At 51.1% G+C, this 13,394-nt stretch overlaps 1 protein-coding gene across 1 annotated transcript in view; it reads right to left on the bottom strand.

Moving 5' to 3' along the window:
• Positions 1–587: 587 nt before the first annotated feature.
• The window catches only part of TMEM121 (transmembrane protein 121), a 38,621-nt gene continuing 25,814 nt past the window's right edge, over positions 588–13,394 (bottom strand). Inside the window, exon 2 of the mRNA XM_057402405.1 lies at positions 588–2,610. Within this exon, the coding sequence (XP_057258388.1) occupies positions 1,056–1,973 (918 nt within the window). The 5' untranslated portion in view covers positions 1,974–2,610 and the 3' untranslated portion in view covers positions 588–1,055. The remainder of the gene's footprint in view (positions 2,611–13,394) is intronic.

Raw genomic sequence — 13,394 nt, 5'->3', positions numbered from 1 at the left:
CCCAACCACCTGCCCTGGGCAGCACATCCTTCCCAGCTCTTGTTTGAGGTTTGTTTTCTTTTCTTCTTTTTTTTTTTTTTTTTGGAAATATTTTATTTTAAAAATATAGTAGCTGTGGAAAGCAGCCCTCTTTATAAACGCTCAATGCCAGAGTGAAATGCATCATCGCCAGCCTCACTACGAAGCCCTCCTGGGTGCCCGCCTGCAGCAGTGCTGGTGGGGCCAGGGCAGCGGTGCTGGATGCTGCAGGTGGGGAGGCTTGCAACGGCAGGGAGAGACCCTTCTAAAAATAGAAATATTGTGCTGAGTTGTTTGGAGTTAATGAAATCCATAAAACACCAGCATTAGATCAGCTTCAGCTTGTCAAATATTGCTCCCAGCAGGGTTGGCATGGTGCACTGCTTGAGGTGTCCCTTGTCCTGCGGTGAGGGACCCATGCCGGCTCCCAGCCCTGCTCCCTGCCACAGGGCTTGCTGCTCTTGGCCATCACCAACCCACAAGGACTGGTCCCTGGGGCAGCCCAGAAGCCCCTGGGAGCCACTATAAATAGGAAACTGTAAACACAACCATTGGAGATAAGAGACATCTACAATCACAGGGTTTACTGGTTCAAACGTCCCACCTTCCCCCCCCAACCCATACACCTATGCCCCTGTCCCCACTTAATAAAAAGGTCTTCAGTAACAAAATCTTCGTTCCAGGCTTGGGGTAAAGGTGAGGTGCTCAAGGAGTAAAAAGGGACTTTGCAACCTTAGCAGTCTTTGCTCAGGAGTGATGGTGGCGGGAAGGACAGATGGAAAGGGCTAACTGGTTCAGGTCCTTTGCAAGTTCATTTGGTTTGTCTGGAGGACTCCTAGGGTTATACCTGAGATGAAGACATCTAGGGGACACTCCATAGCTCAATTACAACGTGGTTGGTGTTTTGTGCCTAGAAGAGCCCTCGCTGGTGGGATTTGTCCATCTTGCTCGCCCATGCAGCGGGAAAGCAGTATCCCTCCTCTGCTTGGCACAGGGCTATCTGAACCAATGCTCGGCTGGGCGTGACCCCTCATGTGTCAAGGATCTCCCTCGTGGGTGATGGCTCGTGCGGGATGCCCTGTGTGCTGTGGATGCTCTGGTTGTGGGAGAGGGAGTTCTGCTGGAGCTTCCAGAGGGAACTCTTTCACCTGCCGCTTGTACTCGAGGAAGGTGCATGCCTTGGTGGCAATTGCGATGATGTTCTTGCCAATAAAGATGGTGGAGACCCTGCTGTCCTGGAACAAGACCATGTTGATAGCCCGGATGAAGATGGTGACGATGTTAATGGTGACCAGGCTGAGGACAGGGTAGAGCATCATTTTTTGTGGGGCAATGTGCTCCCCTTGCATGCTGATCTCACTGAGGGACACACAAGGCAGGATCAGGAGGAGTATGTAGCAGTAGAAGAACATGAGCCCCTCTGCCCAGATGGGCAGGCCGGTCCTGTGTGGCTCCCACAGGTTGGCCTGGATGTCCAAGATATCTAGCAGGTCAAGGGCCACCCAGAAGAGGCGTCCCCGCAAGTCCTCTTTCTTCCGAAAGGTCCGTATATACTCCATGCTGTCCAAGGCCACCAACACCAGGTAGAGCCCGGGCACACAAATAGAGAGGAGTAGGGTCAGGGCTTTCCTGGCCACTGTCTCCAGGTTCTTCTTGTCTGCTTTGTAATTCTGAAAGATGAAATACAGCTTGATCTCCAGCACGAAGATGTAGAGGAACCACAGGATCATGGCATAGCCCCGCTTGGCTGTCTTCACCTCTGCCCCCACCCACACTGCCACGTAGCGCAGCACGATGAGGAAGCAGATGTCCCCCACCAGCACGATGATGCAGACACCAATCTTGCGGGGCCCTTGGTTCTGCTCCACCAGGTATGCATCCATGAAGGCCATGCTGGTCATGATGACGATGGTGGTCAAACAGACATGGCGCTTGTCGGGCGGTGGCAGCACCATGATGAGATGAGCAGCCCTCTCTCCACACCAGCACTAGGGGAGCGGTCCTGTTGGCGGGGCAAGGGGGGACATCCACAGTGAGCCAGGGACCAAGGGCTGCTCTGTCTGCTGGCCCCAGGAAGAGATCCCTGGAGGAGCAGCAGCTCGGCTCCCACTCTCCTGGGGTTCTGGGCTGCCCCTGCAGACCCTCTCCCAGCTCTTCACCTTTTGCTGGCTGTGCCCTGCAAGTACCTCAGCTCTGCCACCAGCCCTGGCTTGCTGAGCAACCCAAGCACCCTCCGCCAGCAGCAGCCAGGGCTCACAGGCATGCAGGGCCTCCTGGGCAGATGTCCCTACTCTGTGGTGGATCCCCCATTGTTGTCAGGCTCTCCAGCAATCCCACAGCACTAATGCACCTCCAGGTTTCGAGCCTCAAATCCTGGTATTGATCCCTGGAAATGCGGTAGGCAACCAGGCAGCAGGCAGACCTGGCTGGCAGGGCAGGAAAGGGAGCTCTCCTCTTCCCAGCAAGACCTCACACTCCTCCGTGGTCTGGGGATGTTCTGCTGTGTCCTCACAGGGCACTACCTTCACATCTATCTCTGAGGGCCTGTGCCATGCTCCTGCTGCTCCCAGCTGTACATGCATCCCTCCATCCCTGGAAAAGATAGCAGAGAATAAGCATTAGGGTCTCTCCATGTGCTGGACATGGATGGTGAGGACAACAGCTCCCATCAGCTCCCACCACACAGCAGTGTGAGCTGTGTTCCCACCAGGTAATGTCCCACTGCCAGGACACCCACTACCAGGCTCTGTGCATGGCTGAATAGAGAACAGGTTTTTATTGAGAACGAACACAGCCTAGGGTGTCCTGAATGGAAACTTGGTGTGATGCCCTTACACAGGCACTTTCCATCCAAAACTGCTCAGCAAGTTCAAGCCCTGGGTGCTATTGCAGAGAAAGCAGAGGCACAACCCTGGTGGAGACAGGCAGATCCATGAGTGTGCCATGGTACCGTGAAGTCCCACTGGGGGCCGTGGCACCCTCAGCTGCACGTGTCCCAGCCCAGCTGTGCCATGTCTGCAGTGGGGAGAGGGACACACATGCTCTGCAGAGGTTCCATCCTGGGCATGGCTCTGCTAAACGATGGCTATGGGGTTTCACTGGTGACTGAGGAGGGGAATACTCAGCTTCCAGCAAGGAATAAAGGCAAGCTCTCCAGAGAAGACTCAGGATTTCCACACTGCTTGAGCAGCCACCTGGCTGGGTGTGAATGGGTGCTTGGGGTGGCAGGCTGCAGCAGTGGAAGGGGTAAAGCAGCTCGCAGGGTGTGGGGTACTTTCCTCCTTGAGTAGGGGTGAGGTTAGGGCTGTCATGTGGTGCTTGGGCTGCCCCCAGCAGGGCACAGGGAAGGGGAAGGCGCAGCAAAGCTGTCTCCAGGATGGCACAAGGTCTCAGCAGCTTTCTGGCCGGGCACAGCTGCTCATGGCCACAGCTCCTTCTCACCGTGCTGTGCTTGTGTAACCAATTTGTTAATCTTTCCTGTGCAGGGATCCACTCCCAGGAAGGGAATAGGTCCCAGTGCACTCAGGAGTACTATCAAACTGCTTACAGAATGGAGGAGACAGATAATGATCGCAGCCAGATATGCCCATCACATGCCATGTGACAGCTAGCCCTATGTGCATAGCAGCTCTCTGGGAGGAAAGTGCTTGACCCCACAGATCCCCCCTATAGATCACCCCATCTCGCCCTGTGGATCCCAGCTATTGTGGTTGCCTCTGCCCCTTGGAAGGGAATCATGACCCAGGGATAGCTCCAGGAGCTGTCAGAGGAAATTGATGCCCTTGCCAGAGCCTGCCCAGGACTTGGTGGCACTGCTTCTGCTCCCCATCAGCTGACTTTTAACTGCAAACCTGGGCTCTCACATCTTTTAGGGAGAGGCAGAGGTGGAGGTTGAAGGGAAGAAGCAAAGCCTAAGGAATTGCAAGCCATTAAAAGCCTGCCCTACTTTGCATGGGGAAGTGTATTACAGCTGCTTATGTTCATGGGGCCTCATTTAAATAATAGCTGGATTCTCTCCTGCTTCATGGAGAGAAGAATAAAGAAGAAAAAGTGGGAAGCCAGGTGACTCAGAGCCAGCCCTGAGGACGTGTGCCTGAGTAGGTGGACACCAGGGATGAATGTACCTTTGTCCTGGCTCCTGAAGGATGTGGCAGGCGAGGATGTAGTGTTCAGCAAATGTTAGCATGGAACTTAAAGTCCCCAGGCTGGGACCATTCTGTGTCCATTGCTAAAGTCATGCACAGCAGGGAAAACTGACATGTTAAAATAATTTCTCAAACAGGAATTGCCCAGAAAGAAACCAAAAAGTTGCTGGGGGAGGGATTCACGTGTCCTTCTAAATGGTGCTTCCCAGGCAAGGCACTCACTGCAGCTCCACTCTTACCAGCATCTCTGCAATGTCTTGTAGCTGCCATTTAGGGCTTTGGTTTGTTCTTTCTTGAGGTTTTGGATAAAAATATACAGTCACTGCTGTAACTGCTTTTACACTCATGCCAAGTTTTACAGGGGATTTATAGCCAAGAATAGATAATTCCAGATAAATTAGGTCTTTCAGAAGGGAATAGTACTTTTTTCCTTTCCCCCATAAGTATTTATGCCTTCAAAAGACAGTGATTATTTAAAAGGCAACGGGTGCAATGCAGCAGGTTAAGGTTAGGAAGCAGCTTGCTTGTAAATCCTGCCCCTTCGTTCCTGTGTGGTCTGGGAAGCTGGGGGAAGGACAGGATTCCAACCCAAGCTATCCACATGCCTATGTGAAAACACACAGAGGAACCCTACCTTACCTCTCAGTAAACACCCAGGGCAGTGGGCAACACTAATTCATGGTGTTTATAACAGCAGCAAACATTGGTGCTGAGCAGACTGTTTTCAGCAAAAAAAGAGTGGATTCTTCCCTCCCCTCACATCCTAACGATTCGTAGCAGCTTGGGATGGGTTTGGTACACATGTTCATTTGTTACAGTGACCTTTCAGAATAGAGTAAGGGGATCGTGGGGCTGAGCTGAATCACAAGGCTCGAGTGCTGCTTTCTCTTGGGTTAAACCTGTATTACCCAGGGCAAGCACCTCTCTTGCCTTTTGCAAATAGTTTCAAGCTTTTGCTGCAGTGCAAGCTCTTCTTTCCAGCTGTGCAGTAGCTGGTATTTTTCTCACTTCTTGCAGCCTTGGTGCTATATGGAAACATGGAGGTCTCTACCGATCCGTGGAGCAGAGCTTGCCTGTTTGCATGATGCATGACCATCCTACCAGCAAGGGGGCACATCAAACTCTCCTCGGAGGACTATTAAAAAAAGCAGGTAGTTTTTAAGCAACCATTACTCCTGAAAATCCCAATTCATAATTTTTAAATGACTGCATTTGACAATACAGTCAGAAACCGCTTGAGAAATGTGCTGGATAAACAAGAAAATGAGCATGTCAGTCACAAGAGCATATCTGAGGCAAATATTTGTTTAGACAAGTATTCACAAAATTCTTCCTGCAGGAATTCTTGTAAATAAAAGGAAGCTCACCTGAACGTAATGAGCTCGGAGTGTTACGGATGCCAGCGAGCCAGACTGGCAGCTTCCTAAGGGAAGGAATCTAGCACCCTTTGCATCCCACTCGGTGTCAGGGCTCCCGCAAGCAGGTATTGCAGCGATGCTTCACTCTTGGCAACTATAGGCCTCCTTATCAGGACAAGATTCAATCCATAATTGCATATTCTCCCGTACCGCTATCCTATGCAAACATCTCTGTTGCTTGCACTGGAGTGAGCAAACACACTTGGTAACACCCACAGCAGCTTGTGATCAGCTGGCGAGATGCAGCCCAAGAGGAGTATCCAGCCACACCAGTGAAAACTGACAGCACAGCACAGGGATAGGCAGCAGCATCATGTCCCCTCTCCACCTGGGGGCTTTCTTGGGGACACCCCATTTCCCAGTGCAGACTGCCACTTCCCAGCATCCCTGCAGGGCAGGAGGGCCTGCAGTGGGAATGGGGGGAACCCACTGATTTCCTAGAGAGACCTGGAGGTCCTGCAGGTGGGTCTAAACTTAACTGAAGTGCAGGGTTTCACTCTTCATCTCTACCCTGCTTCCTTTGGCACCAAGGGAAAATGAGCAGCAGAAGTGCAGCCAGCCCCTGCCCTTATTGCTCTGGTCCCTTTGCTCTGACTGGGGAGTTATTTCTTGGTCTTGTACCTGTTTTTCCAGCCCTCATGGTTGCTATAAAGCACCTGAGGATGCAGGTACTATTACCCATTATGTATCCACTATTATTACGAGGGACAATGTAGGCCCCCTCAGGAAGCTCCCAGTAGAACTAGCTAGGCAGGATTTGGAGAAGGCTGAGGTTCTGAATGACTTCTTTGCCTCGGTCCTCACTGGCAAAGGCTCTGACCGCACCACCCAAGTCTTGGAAGGCAGATGCAGGGACTGTGAGAATGAAGACCTTGAGCCCACTGTAGGAGAGGATCTGGTTCGAGACCATCTTAAAAATCTGAACATGCACAAGTCCATGGGACCTGATGAGATCCATCCGGGGGTCCTCAAGGAGCTGGCGAATGAAGTTGCTAAGTCACTGGTCATCATATTTGAGAAATCATGGCAGTCAGGTGAAGTTCCCGATGACTGGAAAAAGGGAAATATAACCCCCATTTTCAAGACGGGGAAAATGGATGACCCAGGGAATTACAGACCAGTCAGTCTCACCTCTGTGCCTGGCAAAATCTTGGAGCAGATTCTCCTGGAAGGCATGCTGAGGCACAGGAAAAACAACAAGGTGCTTGGTGACAGCCAGCATGGCTTCACTGAGGGGAAATCCTGCCTGACCAATTTGGTGGCCTTCTATGATGGGGCTACAGAACTGATGGACAGGGGTAGAGCAGTTGATGTCATCTACCTGGACTTGTGCAAAGCATTCAACACTGTCCCACACAACACCCTCTTCTCTAAATTGGAGAGACATCAATTTGATGGATGGACCACTCGGTGGATAAAGAACTGGCTGGATGGCCGCACACAAAGAGTTGTGGTCAATGGCTCAATGTCCAGCTGGAGACCAGTAACGAGTGGTGTCCCTCAGGGATCAGTGTTGGGACCGGTCTTGTTCAACATCTTTGTCACTGACATGGACAGTGGGATTGAGTGCGCCCTCAGCAAGTTTGCCGATGACACCGAGCTGTGTGGTTCGGTTGATACGCTGGAGGGAAGGAATGCCATCCAGAGGGACCTTGACACGCTTGTGAGGTGAAGTTTAACCAAGGTCCTACACCTGGGTCCTGGCTCCTGGGACTGTTCCCCCTTGGCTCCCCACAGCCTCACGAAGATGGAGGCGAGGACAAGGGCCAGGATGGTGAAGAGCAGCCGGATGGCCAGGTACAAGTCCACGGCCACGTCCGTCCCGCCCTGCTGCTGGAGCCCGCCCGTATTACAAGCCATTGCCATAAAGCACAGTGAGACAAGAACCTTAGCCCAAGCCCCACACTTGATAAACACTAACACAGCGAATACCGGCTCTAAATAATGTACTGCATTCTGAAACTGTGAGATCAACAAGAACAACTCTGAGAGCCAATAAATCAGCATTGTGACGAATGACTATTAATCCGGTCAGATCTGTTGTTATCTCAACCCCTCGTGCCCCACGTTGGGAGCCAAAAAGGACTGTTGTGGTTTAAACCCAGTCAGGTAATTCGTTCACTCACTTCCCCCCCTTCTTTCCTTCCCACTGCTCCCGGAGGGATGGAGAGGAGAATTGAAAAGAATGCAACTCCCATGGGTTGAGATAAGAACAGTTTAGTAACTAAGGTATAACACAAATGACTACTGCTACCACCAATAATAACAATGATAACAAAGGAAATAACAAGGGAAGAGAATACAACACCTCAGCACCAGCCGACCGATAACTTGGCCCCCCCAGCCCGACCAAGCACCACCGATACCTCCTCCAACCCCGCAGTGCCCCAGCCCTCCTGGGTAACTCCCAGTTACGTCCTGGGCATGATGTTCTGTGGTATGGAATACCTCTTTGGTCAGTTTGGGTCAGGTGTCCTGTCTCTGCTTCCTCCCGGCTTCCCATCCTTCCTGGCAGAGCATGAGGCTCACAAAGTCCTTGGCCAAACCAAAACATCATTGTTATCAGCTCTGTTCCCAGGCCAAAAATCAAAACACTGCACTGCACCAGCTACCAAGAAGGAGAAAAATGACTGCTACTGCTGAACCCAGGACAGGGACTTATAAGGATGCTGGGGAGGGACTCTTCATTAGGGACTGTAGTGATAGGACAAGGGGTAATGGGTTAAAACTTAAACAGGGAAAGTTTAGATTGGATATAAGGAGGAAATTCTTTCCTGTTAGGTGGTGAGGCACTGGAATGGGTTTCCCAGGGAGGTTGTGAATGCTCCATCCCTGGCAGTGTTCAAGGCCAGGTTGGACGAAGCCTTGGGTGAGATGGTTTAGTGTGAGGAGTCCCTGCCCATGGCAAGGGGGTTGGAACTAGAGGATCTTAAGGTCCTTTCCAACCCTAACTATTCTATGATTCTGTGTGTACTCACAGCCGTGCTTCACCATCAGCCCTGGTGCTTTGGAAGAAAATTAAACCGTGCTTCCCATTGCAATGCCAGTGGCACATTGTGGTGTGACTAATGACCCCTAGCTATGCCGTTACCAGTGTCTGCAACACGCCGCCACGCATGACCAGTACCCTCCTGCATCCTCTCCCATCTCTGCTCCCTGCCTGTGCCTGGCATCACCTGGCATGGCACAAGCACTGCACATGAGAGCCATGCAGGTGCAGGGAGCTGCCAGCACAAACCCCATCTCCCAGGGCTGGGGAGCAAGTGGCCACAGACAAGCCTGGAGGGCTTGGGAGCCACTGTGAAAACACAGCCTCATTAATGCCAGCCAGAGCATCCTGAACCCTGGCACTACCTGCCAAATTAGTTTAAATTATTTAAGTGATTTGAATTCTGTCTATAAATAAAAGAGGGAGGGAGTGAGACAAAAGTATACACAACACACTTCCCAGGTAGTTAGGATGCCACACTGCTTAAAGCTTCATTTGCACTTTAATTGCTGCAATTTATTCCAGCTTTCCCAAGTGTAAATCCAAAGTTCCCCTTCACTTAGTCCTTCAGCCCTCTGAAGAGCTGCTGCTCCATAAAGCCCTTTCCCTGACTGGCAGTGCCCTCCCCACCATGCCATGTGTCACAGCACCACCCCCAGTGTGGGGCAGATTGAGGTGATGGCATGGCCACCTTTTGCAGGGGCTAAAAGGCAGAGCTGCACGGGTGATGGCATCATACACCCGCAGCCAGCCACGCTTCAGGGAGCAACTAAGGAACAGCCAAGTGATGGGCTCTGGCAGAGTGGGGGCTGAGAAGTGGCTATTAATTGCTTACACCTTTTGTGACCCACTGAATTATTATGAGTGCATCGCTTAAGGATGGTGTTTATAGGGAGAGCAGATCCTCCTCTGGCCAATAAACTGTAAATCATGTTATCCCTGAACCACTGCATTTTCCCACCTCACCTTGCTGAAAATCAGGGCTGGTGGATGTCTCATTCAGCCTCACTGGTCTGCAGGCTGGGATTTCATCTCCACCGCCTGCCCCGGACAGACACTAGAGACTGATAGAGTTGGGGATGCTTATACCCTAGGGAGTAGGGAAGATCACTTCTGGGCAGCAGCTGCACCCTGCCTTCTCTGGGGCAGTACCGGTATCTCAAGTGCATCCTCTGAAGGAAATGAGATTGAGGAAGATTTTTCCGGACCCTGCCCACTAATTGTGTCTGAAGGAGGAAACAGCCCACTTGCTAATGATTACAGATAATTTACTCTGTAGGCACATGGAGAAACAGAGAAAGAGCTGCAGACTGCTCTCAGAACCTGTCCAACATAAACAATACATCAGGGCTATGAGATTCAACCAGCTCCTTCTTACACCAGTGAATGCGTCCACTGTGCTCTTATCCTGCAAACCTCCTCAGCTCCCTTAAGGGGTTCATTTCACCCCCTTTCCCCCAAAGAAACCTGAGCAGAAAGTATCAGACCTGTTGCCTGAGTGGGAAAAAAATAAACCCACCCTCTTGAATCATATCATTTTTGTGATGTAGTGGAGAGCTGATGCTGTCCCAAATCAGAGCCCTGCGCAGCACAGATGGCCTTTTGTGTTCAGAGCCCTGTCCCTCATGGCCGTCCTGGCCCGGGATCTCCTGTCAATGCAGGCAACTAGATCTGCTGGGAACAAATCCCTTTTCACAAACATTCTGAGTTTGATGCTATTTGACAGGTATGCCAAAAAAGAAACCAACCCAAAAAAGGTTTTTCAGGTATTTTGGGTGTTTAAAGAAGGTAAATTATTAATTTTGACTGGTACATAAAATGTTAAATTATAATATTGTGTTTTGACACTTCTGAAACTATTTACTATTTCCCCAGAAAAACATATTTTTTCTGAGTTGCTTGACATTTCCAAGTCGGGTGGATTTGCAAGATTTCATTCTGATCTGTACTAAACCCCTGATTTAAAAGTGTCAAAATCACCCACAATTTGTTGGTTTGGGCATGCAAAACAGGGTGTGTTTAGCAAACATCTGGTTGCATGTGTGTTTGCCATGGTGAGAGATGTACTTGGAGCTCAGTGCCCCTGGTGTGCAGGGCCCGGTCATGGAGGTGTCCCCATCCTCCTCTCTCTGCACCCTATACTCACCTTTCCACAAAGCTTTCCCCACTGGTGCTGGGGCTTTTCCTCACCCTGTTACTTCAGATGACCTCCTGGGCCTGCCTCACCTATAGGGACCTGCTTCTCCTCTGCCAAAGTTCACCATCACTTTCCCATGCCCCTGTCCTCCCAAGCTCTCGTCTGATCCCAGTGCTGCTGCAGTCCCTGCTCCCAGCTCTGACTCTCCCAGGGGTGATATGACTTGCCCCTGCCAGAAGAATTTGACCCAGCTATACCCTTTTTCTGTTTTCCAGGCAGTTTATCTGCCTTTTTGAGACACTGATGGATTTTAAGTGTTTCCTCCAGTATGATCCCAGCCCACCCTAATGTGTCATCAGTAGATATAACCACCACCCTTGCTGGTCCCTTAGCCAGGTCACCTGGGACAATGTGTGTGAATCACTGCCAGGTCCCCAGATAACCTCACATTGTCAGTATCAGGGGGAAGGAAAATACAGAGCCAGCTCACAGTCCTCACATGGATGCTTTCCTCCTTCCCCACAGATGGAGAATGGAAAAGTTCCCTGCTCTTGGTCATCCTTGTCTCCTGGGTGCTGGCAAGGAGCCACAAATTTTCCCAGAAGCACTGCTCCCCAGAATGCCCCAGCACTGTTCTGGCAGCCTCAGGTACCCTTTGCCTCATCTAGGCGTGACGGAAAGGGACTCAGCTAATTAAAAGGAAATGAAAGCTGGTGTGTGAAGCTATAAATAGGAGAGTGCTGGGAGCTTTCTGGTGCTGGAAGCATACTTGCAGGGGAAGGGGCTGCTGAGAGCTCTGGGGTAGAACTCTAGAAATCTCCTAGGGAAGCTGCATCTGAGTTCTGCAGGTATCTCCTACCTGTGTGAGAGAGTGTTAGGCAGGGGTTATTCTGCAGTAAATACATGACTGAATGGATGAGGGGCTAATTTGCAGGTTCTCTTCTAGAGACCTGGGCAGAGAAGAATCTGCTAGTTTCTCTGACCTGGGGCCAGACTGGATGCCAGACTAAATAAAGGCAGTAGGTGAGAGACCCATCGTCTTGGCTCCTCCCTCACCCACATGATGAAAGGAAAGGTTGTGAGCAGCAGGTGGCTGATGCATATAAACCAGGTCAAGTTCAAAAGGGAAGATGTTGGAAGACATAAGGGTCTGACTCTAAAGCTGCAATGCTGGAGACCCCTGCTATTTGATGCTGAAGGTATTGAGCACATTCTGCACTTTCAGTGGCTTTTGTGAGGTGCTGCACCGGCTCCCAGAGCAAATTCTGTGCTGGAGTAGAAGAACAGCAAGAATGTCTGTGTCTTCTGCTGCCATGAGAAAGCTTTCCCTTATCCCTCCTACATAATTTCCCCAAGCGAGCAGAGGGCCTGGGCGCTTGAGGAGAGGATGCTTTGGCATCATGTAGGTGGGGACACACCTCTGGAGGCCGATCAGCTCACCTGCCAGCCCTGAGAGAGCTCCTCCACAAATCACAGGGACATCTCTGTCCTCCTTGGAAGCTGCCTCGGGCTTGTCCCTGCTGGCAGGCTGTGGTGGCATGTTGCAGCAATTGGAGAGAAATAATTATGCCTCTGTTATTCCTTCTCAGCCCTGAGCATGGGTTTAGTGGAGGTGGGATGAGCTGGGCAGTATGTAGAGATTGATCTGGGCAGGCTGCTGCCACTGCAGCCGTCGGTCTGGCCTTTGATTAAGAGCAATTGTTCTGCTCTTAATTAACACAAGGCAGCTGCTGGCTGTAGAATGGAGGAGCAGAGCCCAGTGACCGTGATAAAAGAGTCTGTCTGCTGGCTCCCACTGAGCCTGGCAAGGCTACCCTCTCCCCAGCCATGCACCCAGGCTGTGTGCAATGCCACCTCCAAACCTCGCCAGGGAACCACAACCCAGAGGGGAACTCTCCCCCTCGGTTAATGCCTGGATTCAGCTTCTGTATGAGCTAGAAGCAGAGATGAGGGGGAACCAGTTAATCTCTGGGGTAATTTTGCTGCTGTCTGTTATTCCATTAAGATGGTAATGTTGGCAATGCCTGGCTGCTCTCACAGAGTTTATGCCCCTATCTGTTTCTCAGAGACCTTCCTGAGACAGAGCCTCTCCTGTGACAACAGGTCTCATCCTCTGGTGACATGTGGCATGCTGCTGCCCACCCAGGTCTAAGGCAGCCATCTGCACTGCATGGTGTGACAAGCCTCCCTGTGAATAGGAGTGCAGCTACTTATCCTGTTGCTTTTGCGTCTGAGCCAGCTCCCCATGAGATGAGAAGGCATCTCAGCTATTTTTGCTGTCCAGGGACTTGTGAGCAGGCAGCAGGCATGGGTGTACTCAGTAAAAACTTCACCATGGAGTGGTTCTGTTTTTTTAGAGTTCAAGTGTCACAGAGCATGCCTCAAATCTTGGTAACACAGGGACAGCAAGCAAGAAACGACTTGTGGATAACCTGCAAGACCAAGGGACCTTTGCATTGCCAGGCACTTGGTGAGTTTCTTTCGCCAAGGCAGGCCCAGTGATGACAACAGCTCACTGGCTGTCCTCATGAAATGTTAGCACTCCCAGTGGTGCATCCTCCTGCAGACAGACACCTATTAACTTGTCTGGTCTTAAATCATGGTTGAGTCATGGTAGAGCGTTGGTGGTGCCACAGAGCTGGAGACTGGCCTCAGTGGACTCCGCTCTGCATTTGCTCTACATCATT

The sequence above is a fragment of the Pezoporus wallicus genome, unplaced genomic scaffold (assembly GCF_028554395.1).
Source record: "Pezoporus wallicus isolate ANWC-B61680 ecotype Strahan unplaced genomic scaffold, APGP_CSIRO_Pwel_v1 contig_6665, whole genome shotgun sequence".
NCBI classification, from domain to species: domain Eukaryota; kingdom Metazoa; phylum Chordata; class Aves; order Psittaciformes; family Psittacidae; genus Pezoporus; species Pezoporus wallicus.
Note: the sequence above shows the minus strand (reverse complement) of the source record. Positions and strands in the feature narration are given on the sequence as shown.